General features: G+C 41.6%; 1 protein-coding gene and 2 pseudogenes across 1 annotated transcript; 2 read left to right on the top strand and 1 right to left on the bottom strand.

Moving 5' to 3' along the window:
• Window positions 1-6,403: 6,403 nt before the first annotated feature.
• Window positions 6,404-8,028, bottom strand: LOC132611997 (uncharacterized). Its single transcript, XM_060326351.1, has 2 exons — window positions 7,465-8,028; window positions 6,404-7,315 (listed from the first exon to the last, which is right to left on the bottom strand). Exons 1-2 carry the CDS (start codon window positions 8,026-8,028, stop codon window positions 6,404-6,406), a joined length of 1,476 nt encoding a protein of 491 aa, XP_060182334.1.
• A 246-nt stretch (window positions 8,029-8,274) lies between these two features.
• Window positions 8,275-8,371, top strand: LOC132612479 (small nucleolar RNA R71; annotated as a pseudogene).
• A 3,905-nt stretch (window positions 8,372-12,276) lies between these two features.
• Window positions 12,277-12,373, top strand: LOC132612478 (small nucleolar RNA R71; annotated as a pseudogene).
• Window positions 12,374-20,575: the final 8,202 nt, after the last annotated feature.

Genomic DNA, 20,575 nt, shown 5'->3' with positions numbered 1-20,575 from the left:
ACTTCATTTTTAACTTCATTCAACAGCCCTCGCTTAACTTCACATCCTAACTCCTATTCAACAAGTGACCATTAAAAGTGCCTAAGGAGTAAAACAGGGATCAAATTAGGTCAATAAGAACAACGAGAGTAGGCTAATTGGCTGTTGTAAAAAGAAAAGCTAAAGGCTCAACGGGGTTGACTAGGGATATACATACACAAAGGGTAGGCAAGCGACGTTTCAAACTTTGGCTAACAAACAAATGCCTAGATCACTTCCTAAACTTCTCACTTAATTTCACTTCACAAACACACCGGGCAAGTTCTAATCATCATTATCAAGCATGGATCATACCAGAGTTTCCTCACATCGCACACAACACATAATCAAAATAAAACAGATTCATACAACCATCCAATCAAACAACTATCACAAATCATGCCAAGTGGGTCATACATGAGTCAATGCAGTCTACTATTGAAATGTTTCGAGGTAGGTTGCCTATTTTTTTTAGCATGCATTTTTAAAGATTTTCAAGAAAAACTCATGGTTTCCACATTCCACCTAACCTGAGCACCTTGCATTCGAGTGGTCTGACAGGCTTGACTCCTACGACTCTTTTACAAAAACTAAAAAAATCTAACCCGGTTCAAAAGGTCCCCCCTTAGGAAAGAACCGAGGTCCCAAAGGGGTGGATGGTGTGTGCCACTAACGAGGGACTCAAGAAGCTACCCAGAAAACCTAACGCAAGAAAACTGGAAATCTTTTTTTTTTTCGACTCAAAGACTCAAACACTAACAAAAAGAAAACCTATAGCAACTTGATCACCATCCTTAACCTCAAAATGTTGTTATAAAGGATGTATTTCCCACCCCACACTTAAATCATGCTTTGCCCTCGAAGCATATAGATGGAAAAATTTAGAAACAAAGTAAGGCAAGAAATACTCCCTGAGGCCCACTAGAGCCTATTCATCATCCTCATCATCCTCATCATCCTCAGCCTTGCCACCAGACGGCTCGACATCTTCTTCCTCATCATCCTCAGCATCCTGTGCCTGGGATTCTTCTTCACTACCCTCCTCTATCTCAGCGGCTATGAGATCCGCAGAACACAAGTCCTCATCAGCGGGCATCCTGCCCTCCTCTCCAATGAGCACTCTTGAGTAAGTGGTGTGAGGACACTCCGCAAACACACTCTTGATATCCAGCTCAAACTGCTCACTAGTGAGTACCGCTATCTTGTATAGTTGTGTTAGCACGGTCGATTGAGCCGATCTTTCTTGTGCTGGAGTCAAGTTGAACTTGCTCTGTTCAGGGGCTTTGACATTAGAGATATCTATCATGTTATCTGGGCACTCAAGCACCATGTTATACTTACTCTCCAAATGCGGGACCAGCTTCCTCAAATATGTTGTAAGTGGGTTTCCAAAGCTGAGCATGAGGGATTTTCCCTCTCTGATGCGGATCATATCCTGAAGCATCCAGTATCCAATGTTGATCGGCTGTCCAGTCAAGAAGAAGTACACTAGTGCCACTCTCTCTTTCAGCACGGTGGTGAAGTGGTCAAGAGGCATAACGCGATAATTTAGTAGCCGTAGCCACACTCGTGCCTCCTTCATAAAATCACCCATTAGCATAGTCTTGTGCTTCCTCAGGTCCTCTCGGTATCTTGCCCACTTAGCCATGGACTTAGGGCCACACAAGGTTTCCCGAATGGCCTTATAGTCAGGCATTTTTATGAACTCAAGCAATGGGCCCACGGGATGGTCTGGAACTCTCAATTGTTCACACAAAGTGGAGGCTGTCAACGACACCCATTCACCCCTCAATTGCACTGAATGATGAGGATCGCCACCCTCTGTTATTGCCAAAATCATGTTGGAGTAAAGCTCCAGAACCATGTCAATGTTTACCGGCCCTGGGTTATCAAATACTGAGCTCCAGCCCATTCCGACTATTTGATTGTAAATTCCTCTGAATTTTTTCTTCAACGCCACCTTGTTGATAGGTCGTTCATGCACACATCCATCAGCCAAGGGGAACTCTTTGTACCATTCTTCTGCCAAACTAGCTCCGTAAAAGGTAGGTCGAGGCCTCTGGGAAGAGGCCCGAGGGTTAAGGACCACTAGTTGCTCTCTACCCTGAGTTGTTGGCCCTTTCTTAGTGGCGTTGTGCTTGCCACCTCTACTCCTCTTGGAACCTTGTGACGGGCCTGACTCGTCCACTTTTCCTTTTCCTTTGTTCACCATTGTACCTGTGGAGATTCAAAACAGAAACATCCAACTTCGTTAGCAAATCATAAACCAAGTGCGGTCGTGAAACGACCCGACACTTATTGCAAGTCGTGTGTTTATGCATTGAATGCTCATCTTTCTTGATGTTTGGGTACTCTCATGGCTTTAATGACTCTCCAGTGGGGTCGTGAAACGACCCCACACTTACTTCCGACTATGATACACAAAACTCAAAACAAAGAAGTTAAATTAATTTTAGCCTAAAACGACAAAATTAATGAAATAAAGACTATCCTACAAAACAAAGAAAAGCATGTTGAATGACCTATGGGTGTTCATGGCAATGCCCTATGGTTTAGAATGTTGTTTCAAGTTTATTTGCTACTCAAGACTTCACAAAAATCACACGAAACTTAATTGAGGAATTTTATCAAGCAACTTGTGGGCATAGAACTATCCCTTGAAGTTTTGCAACAATGGAAGGTTGTAAAACCCTCCCTTATGTTTGGGGTTCATTGTTCTAGCATCCAACACTCTTTACAAACAACATAATACCGAAGCATCCATCCAAATTCGCCCAACCCACAAACCCTTGTTTATCAATCTCTCACCCCAACAAAAAGGGAAAAGAAGGAATGGGATTTCATTGATGAAAACACACGAATTCTTACCTTGTGTTGTGGAGGAGATGATTTACACTACTTTCCTTGGGGTTGGAAGGGATTGGGAGAAGGGTTTTAGTGTTTGAGTTCGGTTGGGAGCTGTTTTAGAGGGGGGTTGTGAGGATTGGGGAATAAGTGGGGGGGGAGGGGGTCGGCCGTGTCTTATTCTTTTAAAAGAATTCGAACTGCGCCGACCCGTGCGTTGGCCATGCGTCACATGGTCATCGCACAACATCCCCCTTTTTGAACTTTATACTTAGAAATTTTTTTGCCCTGATTTCCCTTCATGCGCTGGCAATGCGTCGCATGACCAGTTCACAATACACCCCTTTCTAAACTTTGTACTTAGCAAAAATTTTGGCTCTAAGTGCTGATCATGCGCTGACCATGTGATGCATGGTTAGCACATAATACACCCCTTTCTGAACTTTGTACTTAGCCAAAATTTTGGCCTGCTTACCCCTCGTGCGATTGCCATGCGACGCATGGGCATAGCACACACAAACCCGGAGCTGTTTCATTACTTGCTTCGAGCGTTTATTGTTCCTGCTCATTATTTGGTCCTGCAACATGAACACACACATGACATATATGCTACAAAAGTTGGGTTGCCTCCCAACCAGCGCCTTAGTTAAAGTCGTGGCATGACACTTTTTTTTTGTTACATTACAAACTCGGGTTGCCTCCCAAGAAGCGCCTGAGTTAACGTCGCGGCACGATGCATATCCTTCTACTAGTCATCGAGGAGCACTTGCTCCTTTTCCTTGTCAAAATTTCAGCCCGATTATCGCTTGAGGTGCTGCCCATTGACCAAGAACTTGCGCACCCAATCCGTAGTTTGTATTTCGACAGCCCCATGGAGTGTGATTTTCGACACCACAAATGGGCCAGACCATCGGGACGTAAGCTTTCCCGGAAACAACCGCAACCTAGAGTTGAAGAGTAGTACCTGCTGCCCTGGGGCGAATTCACGATGTTGTATATGTTTGTCATGCCATCTCTTTGTTTTCTCCTTGTACAGCTTTGCATTCTACAACGCCCCCAATCTGAATTCATCAAGCTCGTGCAGCTGCAACAACCTCTTCTCTCCGGCCAAGCTCATATCAAGATTTAGCTTTTTGATTTCCCAATATGCTTTGTGCTCTAGCTCAACCGGCAAATGACATGCCTTTCCATAGACTAACCTGTAAGGTGAAGCTCCGATGGGGGTTTTATATGCTGTGCGATACGCCCATAAAGCATCATCTAACTTCATTGCCCAATCCTTCCTCTGAGCGTTCAAGTTTTCTCTAAGATTTGCTTTACCTCTCTATTTTAGACCTCTACCTGTCCGCATGTCTGTGGGTGGTAAGCTGTAGACACCTTATGCTTCACCCCATATTTCGCCAGAAGGTTCTTTAGCAAGCTGTTGCAGAAGTAGGCACCCCCATCGTTGATCATAGCCCGTGGAGTTCCAAACCTCGCGAATATATTCCTTCGCACAAAATTCACCTCCACCTTCGCATGATTGGTTGGAAGAGGGACTGCCTCTACCCATTTTGAAACATAATCGACAGCAAGCAGAAAGTACCTCTTACCGAAGGATGGTGGGAAGGGCTCCATAAAGTCGATGCCCCAAATGTCAAATATCTCCACCTCTAATATGTTCGTCAGAGGCATCTCATGCCTCTTAGAGATGTTTCCCGTCTGTTGACATCGATCACAACTTCTAGCAAATGCATGGGCATCTTTGAAGAGGGTGGGCCAATAGAAGCCAGATTGTAATACCTTAGCCGCAATACGATCACCTTGAAATTGTCCCCCGTATGGGGAAGAATGACAACTGTCCAACACTTGACCCACCTCAGTCTGTGGAATGCATCTCCTCACTAGCTGATCAGTTCCTTGCTTAAACAAATACGGCTCAACCCATATGTAAAACCGTGAGTCATGATATAACTTCTTTCTCTGCTGTGAAGTGGCTTCAGGTGGGTATACCCCACTTACGATCAAGTTCACAATATCAGCATACCATGGAACTTCAGCAGCAGGAATTGCAAATAGCTGCTCGTCAGGGAAAGACTCTCGAATTTGAACATCCTCCACAAAATGGTTATGGTTGTCCAATCTAGACAGGTGGTCTGCAACTTGGTTCTCCGCTCCCTTTCAATCTTTAATCTCAATATAAAATTCTTGCAACAGAAGAATCCACCGAATCAACCTGGGTTTAGCATCCTTCTTGCGGAACAAGTAGCGAATAGCTACATGGTTTGTGTAAACAATAACATGTGTTCCAATAAGATAGGACCGAAACTTATCAAACGCATAAACCACAGCTAGCAGCTCCTTCTCTATCAAAATGTAATTCAATTGGGCAGCGTCTAACATCTTACTAGCATAGTAGATAAAATGAAAAACTTTCTCTCATCGCTGTCCCAGCACAGCCCCCACAGCGTTGTCACTTGCATAACATATTAACTTGAATGGTATGTCCCAGTCAGGTGCAATGATTATTGGTGTAGTTACCAATCTCTTCTTTAGACCTTCAAAGGCATTAATAAATGCATCATCAAATAGGAATTTCACATCCTTTTCAAGTAATCTTCACATCGGACTTGAGATCTTTGAAAAATCCTTTATGAAGCGCCTGTAGAATCCTGCATGCCTGAGGAAATTGCGCACACCCTTGACTGATATGGGGGGTGGTAGCTTCTCGATAACCTCCACTTTTGCAAGATCAACCTCCAGCCCTCTCTTTGAAACCTTGTGCCCAAGGACTATGCCTTCTCGGACCATAAAGTGACATTTTTCCTAATTTAAGACCAGGTTGGTTTCTTCACATCTTGCCAACACTTGGTCTAGATTCTGCAAGCAAACCTCAAAAGAGTTCCCGAATACCAAAAAATCATCCATGAGCACTTTTACGAAGTCCTCGACCATCTCTGAAAAAATAGCCATCATGCACCTTTGGAAAGTCGCGGGTGCATTACACAACCTAAATGGCATGCGTTTGAAAGCATATGTGCCATATGGGCAGGTAAACGTGGTCTTCTCCTGATCCTCCGGAGCAATAGCTATCTGATTGTAGCCAGAGTACCCATCCAGAAAATAATAAAACTCTTGCCCGGCTAACCTGTCTAGCATTTGATCTTTGAAGGGAATAGGATAGTGATCTTTTCTGGTTGCCTCGTTCAGCTTGCGATAATCCATGCAGATTCTCCATCAAGTGATTGTTCTAGTAGGAATGAGCTCGTTTTTGTCATTTTTCACAACTGTCATCCCTCTTTTCTTCGGGACGCATTGCACCGGGCTCACCCACTTACTGTCCAAAATGGGAAAAATAATGCCTGAATCTAACCACTTGATTACCTCTTTCTTGACAACCTCCTTCATCACAGGTTTTAGTCTCCGTTGATGCTGTGCGCTAGGCTTATGATCATTTTCAATGAGTATCTTGTGCATGCACAGCGCGGGACTAATTCCTTGAATATCAGATGTCTGCCACCCCAATGCTCTTTTGTGGGACTTCAATACTTTGAGACAAATATTAACCTCTTCGGTGGTCAACAGCCAATATCACTGGCAAGGTATCCCCCTCACCTATGAATGCATATTTAAGATGAGCGGGCAGGGGCTTCAATTCTAACGTCGGAGGCTCTTCAATTGATAACTTCGGAGTTACTCCTATTGTCCTGTCTAAGTGCTCAAACTCGCCTGCCTGAATATAAATACTCGCCATATCCAGACTCTGCACCATCTCAAACGCCGCCGTGTCATCAAAAATATCATCCCCCACTAAGGCTCTCTTCAAAGGATCATGAGAAGTGATGAGTGGCCTTCGTGTATCATTATTCAGAACAGTAATGGCGGACAACTCCTCATATATTGCAGGCATCTTCAAAGCTTGGTATACATTGAAGACCTCTACTTTATCATGTACTCGCATGGTGAGCTGCCCAGTAGCTACATCAATAGGTGCTCTCCCTGTAGCCAAGAACGGACGCCCCAAAATAAATGGGACTTCCAGGTCTGGCTCGAAATCCAATATCACAAAGTCAGCAGGAATTGTCAACGACCCTACTTGTACTAATACATCTTCAATAATGCCTTCGGGTCTTGCTACCGATCTGTCTGCCAGATGAAGAACTATAGTGGTTGGTCTGGGCACTCCCAAACCTAGCTTCTGGAAGATAGACGATGGCATCAGATTTATACTTGCACCTAGATCACAAAGTGCTCGAGCAACAACCTGTGTCCCAATAGAAATCTCAATAGTGAAACTTCCGGTATCCTTCAATTTTGTGGACAACTTGTTCTGAATACGAGAAGTGCACTCCTCAGTAAGTGCAACCGTGGCATACTCTGTGAAACTGCTCTTGTTTGCAACAATATGTTTGATGTACTTAGCATATTTTCGAATACCCTGCAGCATATCAACCAGGGGGACGTTCACGTGTACCTGCTTAAGCAAATCAAGAAACTTATTATAAGCAGCCCCTTCTTTCTGTCTCGCCAGACGTTGAGGGAATGGAGGCGGTGGCTTTGCAACCACGGCCTGTGGCTGCTTTGCCACTGGTGCCTCGATTGCCTTTTTTTTTCAGCCTCTACTCGACCAGTTTTCTTTGAAGTCACTTCCTCTAGTTCTCGCCCATTTCGCAGAGTTACAACATTGCAAGGCTTGGGATTCACATATGTGTCACTTGGAAGTCCTCCAGGTGGTCTAGTATTTTGTGCACCAACTATCTGTCCCATCTGCCTCTCTACATTCCGCACTGCCAAATCGCGATTCTGATTATCTGCTATCAACTTCTGCTGGTCTATCATCATCTTCTGCATGTCACCCATCATATTTTTCATCATTTCTTCCATACTATTTGAGGGAGCTTGAGGAGCAGGTACTGACTGATAGTTCTGCTTCTGATTACCTGAGTTGTCACTCCACCTGATATTCAGGTGGTTCCTCCAATTTGGAGTGTAGGAATTTCCGTATTGATTGTTGTTTCCTTGCCCCTTGCCTGCATTACCCACAACGTATATGGATGCGGGATTTGCAGGGAATTCATCACTGTTGTGACCCTCTCCACAGACATCACAAAAGGCTATGGCTTGCTGCACTACATGCACCTGTGGTGGCGCTTGCGACGCAGCTAACTTCCTGAGTTCGTTGCGCATGACATCAATTTATGCTGATAATGTTGTAAAATTATCTACCTCAAAGATGCCCGGTGCTTTCCTAACTGAATTGCTAGCTGCATCATCCTGCCAGTCTGGAGTGCTCTGAGTAAACCTGTTCAATAATCTGAATAGTTTTTCATAACTTAGATCAAGAGCCTGCCCTCTTGCAGCAATGTCTAGTGATGACTTATGTTGGGCATCCAGACTCTCAATAAATGTGTGTGCCAGAACTTCATTCGTCTGATGGTGGTGAGGACAATCTCTGAGAATACCCTTAAACCTCTCTCAGGCTTGATACAAATTTTCTCCATTTTTCTACCTGAATGACATGATCTCCCTTTGGAGGCGAGCGGTCTTTACTGGTGGAAAGAACCTTGTCAAGAATTTCGTCGCCAAGTCATCCCACGTAGTGATAGTATTGGTGGGCTCTGCTAATAACCAGTTACTTGCAATCCCCAATAGAGAGAAGGGGAACAGTGTCAGTCGCAAATATTCTTTAGTGACCCTTCCAGTAGCAAAAGCATCGACAATCTGCAGAAAAGTATGGATGTGACGCTGAGGATCCTCATGTGATATTCCTGTGAATTGGCCACTAGAGTGAAGTAGCTGAATTATAGGATGCTTTAGCTCAAAGTGCCCTTCGATGGTGGGCTTGACAATGCTTGAAGTGACAGCCGCCACACGAGGCACTGCAACCTCTCTCACTTTCGCCGGTTGATTATTAGCCATGACCACAGGTAATTCTGCGACAGCCTGCGTGTTCTGCAATAAATTCAAATCTCTCCTGTGCCGATTTAAAGTACGTTCAGGCTCAGGATCGAATTCCTCAAAATTGTTTTGACTCGCAGTCCTTCGCATTCGAGTAAAGTACCTGCAATCAAGTAACAACTAAGATCAAGACGTTAACACTTGGATAAAATGAAGCAATAAAATTTATTATGGCAAAACTAATTTATTTCTAAGTCCCTGGCAATGGCACCAAAAACTTGTTGCGTCCAAATACACACGCAAGTGTACGTGATCGTACAAGTAATAAAGTGATTATATAAAATTGGATGTCGAACCCACAGAGACTTATGACCAATATTTCACGAAAACAAACTATTGCTTACTATCTATGCAAGTGAAGAATAAAAGTGTTGGTTCTTTGATAACTATATGCTATAATGTAATTGACTAATAATGTATCCAGAAATTGTGTTTAGAACGTAATTGAGAACGACTTTTATCAAGATTTTAGAAGTATTCCAGGGTCGTGGTTGGTTCACGAATCTTATTGAGTCAGTCAAGTATCACACCTTAGCAACTTTGTTCACAATAGCTAATTAACCGGATTATTAATCTCGCAGTATTCTTCCGAACCACTACTCGCCGATTCAAGATAATTCTCCTCCTATATTCCAATGATATTGACCTATCAAGAATGAAATAAGAGCACGGTATATAATTGATTGAGGTAACTAAGTATATTCCTATCCTAGTCACAAATCCTAGCCCAACTTTAGGGATATTCAGATCACAATCTCATTACTTCTTCTCCAACTTAACAACGTCTTTCCCAAGCACGTATATCAATGAGTAAATAGAACTCAATTGTTCGTAGACAATCAAGAAATTAAACACAGAAGTAACGAAGAAATTGCATACGAACACGCTACTAAGATTGAAATACTTGTCAAACGTCAATATTCATGGCTAGGCCACAACCCCAGAATTTAGGTGTTTAGTTACACATGATTCGATAATGGAAACAAGAATTCACGATTAACATAGGGTTTTGATGTAAAGAAAAATAATAGAAGAGGAATAAAACCTAGAAAGAGTTTCACAAGTCTCAGAATTCGTCCAAGCCGCCTTTCTAATGTTCAAAACGGTTATTTATATACTAGGGTAAATATGAGAAGTTGGCCCAATCCCGATCTAAATAGGACAACTGACACTGCTTGTGCGCTGGCTGTGCGTCACATGGCCAACGCATAACCTCCTTTATGTTCTTGTTGTGCGGCGCATGACCAACGCATGGTCTGTCTGAGATTCAGGAATGGTGTTTTTGTGCGCTGGATATGCGGCGCATGTCCAGCGCATGAGACCCTTCAGTGGTCAGATTTTGCCTTCATGTGGTGGAGCTTCCTTCGCAACCTTCAATCGACGTACCCAGCCTCGGAATCACTCAAAACTGCCCGGAATACCCTTCGTTGGTCCTTGTTAAACCTATTCATATAAACATACCAACTTAAGCTCATATACAACAATTCACATTAAAAACTGCGACGAAAGTGCTAAGAAGTAAAGTGTAAATGACACTAAATCTAGATATTTGTGCCAAATATCACATATACGTAGCATTCACTCGAGAACTCAACAAGATAGGTAAATATCCAAAACGTTTCAATAAATAAATATGAAAGTAAATAATAATACCATCGAAATAACGTAAATCTATCCCAAACCCCAACACTAGACCATGGAATCTAAATGATCTACACAAGTGTAGATATCAGGTGTGCAAAGTCCGAAAAGACATATGTAATGGTGAAAGAAAATCGACAACCTCGATGGGCTCGTGGCAACTCACCTTAGCAACTTAATCAATCTCACGCTCTTGTCATCCACTCATAGCATCGCCTATAATTGTATCGACATGGAAGCATGTAAGGAGTGAGGCATAATGTCACGACCCGACTAGGGGCCATGACGGGTACCTAGAGCTACCCTACCGAGCACCACCTATCATGCTTTCCATTAAAATCAACCTGACTACACAGTATTCCCAACACGAAACTTATCATAAGATGGTCGTCTACATTTATGAAACATAAATATATATATATATATATATATATATATACATGAGCCCACGAGGCTACCAAAAATGATATACAAAATATACACTGATGTATTCATGAGACAACTACTGCCCACACGTACATATCTACGAGCCTCAACTGGAGTACTGAGACATAAGGACGGGACAGGACCCCGTCATACCCAAATATGAACACAAAAGAATGCATCAACAAGCTACACCTCTAGAGTAGTGGGGTGCTCCTGTATGGGCTGATATAGCTCCTAAGAATCTGGGCCGCCTCTCTGTCTACCTGTGGGCATGACACAGCGTCCATTAAAAGAAAGGAAGTCAGTACGAACAATGTACTGAGTATGTACGACATATATGATAACATAATAAGAAAATATAGAATGCATCGGAAGAATAGATAACTGTAACTGCTTGCCTCTTACAGAGGAATCATACATGCTCACTTTTACCTTTAGAGCATATCACATATACATGCATAACCTATCTGAATTAATTACATCATTAGCCAGTGTCCGGGCCTCTCGCGTCCGAGGTAATCATGTCACGCCGCCCACCAGTGGTGTATGCCCATGCTATATAAGCATGGTGTTGTAAGCCGCCTGCCTTAACAGTGCTGCCCGACCATCTAGGCACGGTGTAATCATCATTATGTACTTATCATGAAGCATGCATAAGAGCTCAAATAAAAGTTGTACTCTATCGGAGTGACGTAAGGTCGGTAACCTCCGATTGCATTATGGAATAATCCTCATCACTATATCTCACCTCAAAGGTACTATATCACGAGATGAGGGAACAACAAGAAATGACATCAATGTAATTATAAAGGTAGGAATATCGAGCTCATGAAATATATCTCGCCTCTATCTCATAAGAAGTTCTTAAGAATATTTAACTTTCATCTTTGGAATGTACGAAAGTCATGGAAATATCTAAAAGAACTCATGCCTTTGGAAATTCAGGTGGTTCCTCCAATTTGGAGTGTAGGAATTTCCGTATTGATTGTTGTTTCCTTGCCCCTTGCCTGCATTACCCACAAAGTATATGGATGCGGGATTTGCAGGGCATTCATCACTGTTGTGACCCTCTCCACAGACATCACAAAAGGCTATGGCTTGCTGCACTGCATGCACCTGTGGTGGCGCTTGCGACGCAGCTAACTTCCTGAGTTCGTTACGCATGACATCAATTTATGCTGATAATGTTGTAAAATTATCTACCTCAAAGATGCCCGGTGCTTTCCTAACTGAATTGCTAGCTGCATCATCCTGCCAGTCTGGAGTGCTCTGAGTAAACCTGTTCAATAATCTGAATAGTTCTTCATAACTTAGATCAAGAGCCTGCCCTCCTGCAGCAATGTCTAGTGATGACTTATGTTGGGCATCCAGACTCTCAATAAATGTGTGTGCCAGAACTTCATTCGTCTGATGGTAGTGAAGACAATCTCTGAGAAGACCCTTAAACCTCTCCCATGCTTGATACAAATTTTCTCCATTTTTCTGCCTGAATGACATGATCTCCCTTTGGAGGCGAGCGGTCTTTACTGGTGGAAAGAACCTTGTCAAGAATTTCGTCGCCAAGTCATCCTACGTAGTGATAGAATTGGTGGGCTCTGCTAATAACCAGTTACTTGCATTCCCCAATAGAGAGAAGGGGAACAGTGTCAGTCGCACATATTCTTTAGTGACCCTTCCAGTAGCAAACGTATCGACAATCTGTAGAAAAGTATGGATGTGACGCTGAGGATCCTCATGTGACATTCCTGTGAATTGGCCACTAGAGTGAAGTAGCTGAATTATAGGATGCTTTAGCTCAAAGTGTCCTTCGATGGTGGGCTTGACAATGCTTGAAGTGACAGCCGCCACACGAGGCACTGCAACCTCTCTCACTTTCGCCGGTTGATTATTAGCCATGACCACAAGTAATTCTGCGACAGCCTGCGGGTTCTGCAATAAATTCAAATCTCTCTTGTGCCGATTTAAAGTACGTTCAGGCTCAGGATCGAATTCCTCAAGATTGTTTTGACTCGCAGTCCTTCGCATTCGAGTAAAGTACCTGCAATCAAGTAACAACTAAGATCAAGACGTTAACACTTGGATAAAATGAAGCAATAAAATTTATTATGGCAAAACTAATTTATTTCTAAGTCCCTGGCAATGGCACCAAAAACTTGTTGCGTCCAAATACACACGCAAGTGTACGTGATCGTACAAGTAATAAAGTGATTATATAAAATTGGATGTCGAACCCACAGAGACTTATGACCAATATTTCACGAAAACAAACTATTGCTTACTATCTATGCAAGTGAAGAATAAAAGTGTTGGTTCTTTGATAACTATATGCTATAATGTAATTGACAAATAATGTATCCAGAAATTGTGCTTAGAACGTAATTGAGAACGGCTTTTATCAAGATTTTAGAAGTATTCCAGGGTCGTGGTTGGTTCACGAATCCTATTGAGTCAGTCAAGTATCACACCTTAGCAACTTTGTTCACAATAGCTAATTAACCGGATTATTAATCTCGCAGTATTCTTCCGAACCACTACTCGCCGATTCAAGATAATTCTCCTCCTATATTCCTATGGTATTGACCTATCAAGAATGCAATAAGAGCACGGTATATAATTGATTGAGGTAACTAAGTATATTCCTATCCTAGTCACAAATCCTAGCCCAACTTTAGGGATATTCAGATCACAATCTCATTACTTCTTCTCCAACTTAACAACGTCTTTCCCAAGCACGTATATCAATGAGTAAATAGAACTCAACTGTTCGCAGACAATCAAGAAATTAAACACAGAAGTAACGAAGAAATTGCATACGAACACGCTACTAAGATTGAAATACTTATCAAACGTCAATATTCATGGCTAGGTCACAACCCCAGAATTTAGGTGTTTAGTTACACATGATTCGATAATGGAAGCAAGAATTCACGATTAACATAGGGTTTTGATGTAAAGAAAAATAATAGAAGAGGAATAAAACCTAGAAAGAGTTTCACAAGTCTCAAAATTCGTCCAAGCCGCCTTTCTAATGTTCAAAACGGCTATTTATATGCTAGGGTAAATATGAGAAGTTGGCCCAATCCCGATCTAAATAGTACAACTGACACTGCTTGTGTGCTGGCTGTGCGTCACATGGCCAACGCATAACCTCCTTTATGTTCTTCTTGTGCGGCGCATGACCAACGCATGGTCTGTCTGAGATTCAGGAATGGTGTTTTTGTGCGCTGGATATGCGGCGCATGTCCAGCGCATGAGACCCTTCAGTGGTCAGATTTTGCCTTCAAGTGGTGGAGCTTCCTTCGCAACCTTCAATCGACGTACCCAGCCTCGGAATCACTCAAAACTGCCCGGAATACCCTTCGTTGGTCCTTGTTGTACCTATTCATATAAACATACCAACATAAGCTCATATACAACAATTCACATTGAAAACTGCGACGAAAGTGCTAAGAAGTAAAGTGTAAATGACACTAAATCTAGATATTTGTGCCAAATATCACATATACGTAGCATTCACTCGAGAACTCAACAAGATAGGTAAATATCCAAAACATTTCAATAAATAAATATGAAAGTTAATAATAATACCATCGAAATAACGTAAATCTATCCCAAACCCCAACACTAGACCATGGAATCTAAATGATCTACACAAGTGTAGATATCAGGTGTGCAAAGTCCGAAAAGACATATGTAATGGTGAAAGAAAATCGACAACCTCGATGGGCTAGTGGCAACTCACCTTAGCAACTTAATCAATCTCACGCTCTTGTCATCCACTCATAGCATCGCCTATAATTGTATCGACATGGAAGCATGTAAGGAGTGAGGCATAACGTCACGACCCGACTAGGGGCCATGACGGGTACCCAGAGCTACCCTACCGAGCACCACCTATCATGCTTGCCATTAAAATCAACCTGACTACACAGTATTCCCAACACGAAACTTATCATAAGATGGTCGTCTACATTTATGAAACATAAATATATATATATATATATATATATATATATATATATATATATATATATATATATATATATATATATATATATACATGAGCCCACGAGGCTACCAAAAATGATATACAAAATATACACTGATGTATTCATGAGACAACTACTGCCCACACGTACATATCTACGCGCCTCAACTGGAGTATTGAGACATAAGGACGGGACAGGACCCCGTCATACCCAAACATGAACACAAAAGAATGCATCAACAAGCTACACCTCTAGAGTAGTGGGGTGCTCCTGTATGGGCTAATGTAGCTCCTAAGAATCTGGGCCGCCTCTCTGTCTACCTGTGGGCATGACACAGTGTCCATAAAAAGAAAGGAAGTCAGTACGAACAATGTACTGAGTATGTACGACATATATGATAACATAACAAGAAAATATAGAATGCATCGGAAGAACAGATAACTGTAACTGCTTGCCTCTTACAGAGGAATCATACATGCTCACTTTTACCTTTAGAGCATATCACATATACATGCATAACCTATCTGAATTAATTACATCATTAGCCAGTGTCCGGGCCTCTCGCGTCCGAGGTAATCATGTCACGCCGCCCACCAGTGGTGTATGCCCATGCTATATAAGCATGGTGTTGTAAGCCGCCCGCCTTAACAGTGCTGCCCGACCATCTAGGCACGGTGTAATCATCATTATGTACTTATCATGAAGCATGCATAAGAGCTCAAATAAAAGTTGTACTCTATCGGAGTGACGTAAGGTCGGTAACCTCCGATTGCATTATGGAATAATCCTCATCACTATATCTCACCTCAAAGGTACTATATCACGAGATGAGGGAACAACAAGAAATGACATCAATGTAATTATAAAGGTAAGAATATCGAGCTCATGGAATATATCTCGCCTCTATCTCATAAGAAGTTCTTAAGATTCTTTAACTTTCATCTTTGGAATGTACGAAAGTCATGGAAATATGTAAAAGAAGTCATGCCTTTGGAAAAAAGGGACTAGCCATACATACCTTTACGTCTCTCTAACTTTGCTGACGAAACGCCTCCTTCCCAGTTCACGATTCTACATTCAAGAGAATTCGTACTAAGATTAGATAACTGGAAACATTCTTGAAGCTAAGCTAAGGCGACTAAGGGCTAACGAAAATTGGGCAGCACTTCCTTTGTTTCTACAACTTCCTCCATATGATCTAACAACTCCCAAACATCAACAACAACACCCATAATATCATAATCAATAAACTTTGTTAAGCTAGACATTATTTGATTCTCAAAATTCCCTCTCAAAGTCATTTATAACCATAGTCATCACCCAACGTCGTATTCATTCACATATAATGCTTCTTCCACATTCTTAATATCATTCACAATAATATTATACCCATAACATGTCAAGAACTATCATTGAAGTCAAATCACTAGTTAAGGACATCACAATTTCTATATTTGAACTCCATATTCTGCTTTCTTCCTCAATCCAAGTCATTCAACCACTCAATATTCCTAATAGCATGAAATAAACATGAAACTCACCTTTGATTGTGTAAATTGTCTTTGGATGAAAATACTTCACTTGGAGAAAACCCAACTTCAACACCAAAGAGATTATTGGCTTTCCTTAACCCTAGTTAGCATCCTTGCACTTGATTCCACTAATTTTCCTGGTATTGATCTTTGACCTCTTGAATTTGTGTTAGTAAGAGGTATAGAGTGTTCTAGAGGTTTCAAGAAGTGTGGAGGAAATGAGAAATGAAAATAATAACTTTGGGGTCTTATATTTATAAAATGGGCAAAGCTGCCCGACGAGGATTATACGGACCCTTATACGGTCCGTATAACTTATACGATCTGTATAAGTTACCGTATAATACCTCCAGTTAACAACCCCTCTTTGGACAGGTTATACAGTCCCTTATACGACCGTATAAGTTATACTGGCTGTATAAGTGGCCGTATAACTCACAAACTCCGAAATTGCTCCCGTTGTTTCGTTTAACTTCAAGTCCTTATGGAACCTTCTTAACACTTGTTTAATACTTCATTAACCATATAAGGAGAATTATAACTTCTCCTCTAGATATTACTAAATTAACATTAGCTCGGTACTTTGCAAAACCTTTCCAAAACGCGACTTATACTTCGCTTTTCTCGACAAACTTTCTTCTCTTGCCTCGAATGTATTTGGAATCTTAATTAGGATCATTAAGTCCCCCTTCTTACTTGTAGGAACATAATATGCATCTTACCCTATGTTAGTCTATTTACTGCACAACGACATGAATTTTTTCGAGATGTAACACTCTCCCCCCCTTAAAAACATTCATCCTCGAATGTTAAGTTCTCGAGAATTCTACAGAAATTTCACCATAGTTTCCCTTATAATATGGCACTACCATCCTATCACAACAACCCATAATAACATCGCCTCACAGGGCTACAACACAATGGCAAGAAAATATGGCCACACACGACCAAAAGCATTAAATAAAGCATTATGTACATTATGATAATGGCGTCTCATCTTGAATTTCTTCCGGGGGTGGAAACAATTGTGGATATTTGTACTTCATATTTTCTTCCGCTTCCCAAGTCATTTCCTCTCTGTTATTATTCCTCCATAAGACCTTGACTGAAGCTACCTCTTTGTTCTTGAGCTTCCGCACTTGCCTATCTAGTATGGCAATGGGCACCTCTTCATAAATCAACTTCTCAGTAATATGGACATCATCTATCGGCATAACTCTGGAGGGATCTCCAACACACTTATGGAGCATCGACACATGGAAAACTGGGTGGACTGATTCAAGCTCTGGAGGTAAATCTAGTTCATAAGCCACTTGGCCCACCTAGCATACAATCTTATAAGGTCCAATATATCGGGGACTATGCTTGCTCTTCTTGCTGAATCTCATTATGCCTTTCATCGGTGACACTTTCAAGAACACCCAATCATTGATTTGGAATTCCAAGTCTCATTAGCGGTTGTTTGCATAAGATTTTTGATGACTTTGGGCTATCAACAATCGGTCTCTGATAGGCTTGATCGTTTCCACCACTTTCTGAACCAATTCTGGTCCTATTAATTGTGTCTCTCTGACTTCAAACCACCCAATTGGCGAGCTACACTTCCTTTTGTACAAAGCTTGATACAGGGTCATCTGGATGCTGGAATGATAACTATTGTTATAGGAAAATTCAATAAGTGGCAAATGTTCATCCCAATTACCTCCGAAGTCTAATATGCATGCCCGCAACATATCATCCAAGGTCTGAATAGTGCGCTTAGCTTGTCCGTCAGTCTGTGGATGGAATGCTGTGCTGAGCCTCACTTGAGTCCCCAAACCTTCTTGAAATGATTTCCAGAATTTAGTAGTAAATTGTGCTCCTCTATTGGTGATAATAGACACTGGGACACCATGTAGTTGCATTATCTCCTTAAGATACAACCTAGCATAATCTTCTGCCGAATATGTGGTTCTGACCAGAAGAAAATAGCCTGATTTCGTCAGTCTGTCCACGATCACCCATATAGAGTCGTACTTACACCGAGAAAGAGGCACACCTATAATAAAATCCATGTTGATCACCTCCCATTTCCAGGTTGGGATTTCCATGGCCTGTAACCGCCCTCCTGGCTTCTGATGCTCAATTTTCACCTGTTGGCAATTTGCGCACTGAGTTACAATTTCTGCTACATCCTTCTTCATTCCATCCCACCAATACATTAATTTGAGATCATGGTACATCTTTTTCACTCCTGGGTGAATAGAATAACGGGAGTAATGAGCTTCTTCCAGAATCTCATGACGTAGTCCTGCCACATTTGGCACACATAGCCTGCCTCGATACCTGAGAACTCTATTTGAAGAAACCTCAAATGGTGACTTCTCTTTTTGAGGAAGTGTATCTTTATATGGACTCAATTGGGGATCTTCATATTGGCGCCCTTTCACTTCTATGTCCAAGGATGAAACAATTGGGTTATGAATATCAACTCCGGCATTGCCTGAATCGATTAAATGAACTCCGAGGCTTGCTAGCTGGTGGAGCTCGCGAACTAATTCTTTCTTCTCCGATTGAACATCACATAGGCTGCCCATAGATTTATAGATAAGAGCATCAGCCACCACATTTACTTTTCCGGGGTGATATAAAATACTCACATCATAGTCCTTCAGCAATTCTGACCATCGCCTCTGCCGTAGGTTTAACTCCTTCTGCTTGAGAATATACTGGAGACACTTATGATCTATATAAATATCAACATGTACACCATACAAATAATGTCTCCATATCTTCAGTGCATGAATAACTACTGCTAATTCAAAATCATGGGTCGGATAATTCTTCTCATGTTTCCTCAACTGTTTAGAGGCATAGTCTATAACCTTCGCGTGCTGCATTAATACACAGTATAACCCAATGCCGGAGGCATCATAGTAAACAACATAGCCTTCTGGAAGTGTCAGGACTAGGGCCGAAGTCAATTTATCTTTCAATTTTTGGAAGGTACGTTCACAGGCATCAGTCTATTCTAATTTTTGCTGATTTCTGAGTTAGCTTCGTCAATGGTGCAGAAATAGCAGAGAATCCTTCCACAAATCTCCTATAATGACCCGCTAATCCCAAAAAGCTATGGACCTATTTAGGTGTCATAGGCCTCGGCTAATTTTTCACAGCCTCAATCTTTTGAGTATCTATGCGAATACCATCAGCTGAGATAATATGGCCTAGAAAAGTCACAAAATTCAGCCAGAATTCACATTTTGAATATAATTCTCGAGTCCGAAGAATTCCAAGGACAGTAAGTAAATGATCTACATGTTCCGCTTTTGTACGAGAATATACTAGAATGTCATCGATGAACACGATCACAAATAGATCTAGAAAACTCCTGAATATATTATTTATCAAATTCATAAACACTGCTGGAGCATTGGTCAACACAAATGACATCACCCAAAACTCATAATGACCATATCAAGTTCTGAAAGCCATTTTCGGAATGTCTTCTTCCTTGACTCTCACTTGGTGATATCCCTATATCAGATCAATCTTGGAAAAACACTTGGCACCTTGCAATTGATCGAACAAATCGTCAATTCTCGGAAGTGGATAGTTATTCTTTATCGTCACCTTGTTCATCTGTCTAGAATCAATGCACATTCGTAGGGAACCGTTTTTCTTCCTTACAAACAAGAGAGGTGATCCCCATGGTGATGAACTAGGCCTAATGAATCCCTTGTCGAGCAAATGTTTCAGTTGTTCCTTTAGCACTTTCAATTCTGCAGGAGCCATTCTGTAAGGAGGTATAGATATAAGTTCGGTATCCGGTAACACATCAATAGTAAAATCAATTTTGCATTTCGGTGGAAGGCCTGGAAGTTCATCTGGAAACTTATTTACTACCAGGACGGATTGAAAAGTCGGGGGTTGTGCTTCGATGTCATGAACTCGGACTAAATGATAAATATAGCCTTTTGCAATCATTTTTCTCGCTTTGAGGTAGGAAATAAACCTGCCCCTTGGAGACGCTGTATTGCCCTTCTAGTCAAGCACTAGTTCTCCTGGAAATTGGAATCGAACTATCTTTTTTTTTGCAATCCACATTAGCACAACAAGAGGCAACCCAATCCATGCCCATAATCACATCAAAATCTAGCTGTTATACCCCGTATATTTATACGTCGAATTATTCGCAAGCAAATCGAT

Source organism: Lycium barbarum, chromosome 9, assembly GCF_019175385.1.
Source record: "Lycium barbarum isolate Lr01 chromosome 9, ASM1917538v2, whole genome shotgun sequence".
Lineage (NCBI taxonomy): Eukaryota > Viridiplantae > Streptophyta > Magnoliopsida > Solanales > Solanaceae > Lycium > Lycium barbarum.
The sequence above is the reverse complement of the archived record's forward strand: the minus strand, read 5'-3'. Positions and strand labels throughout refer to the sequence as shown.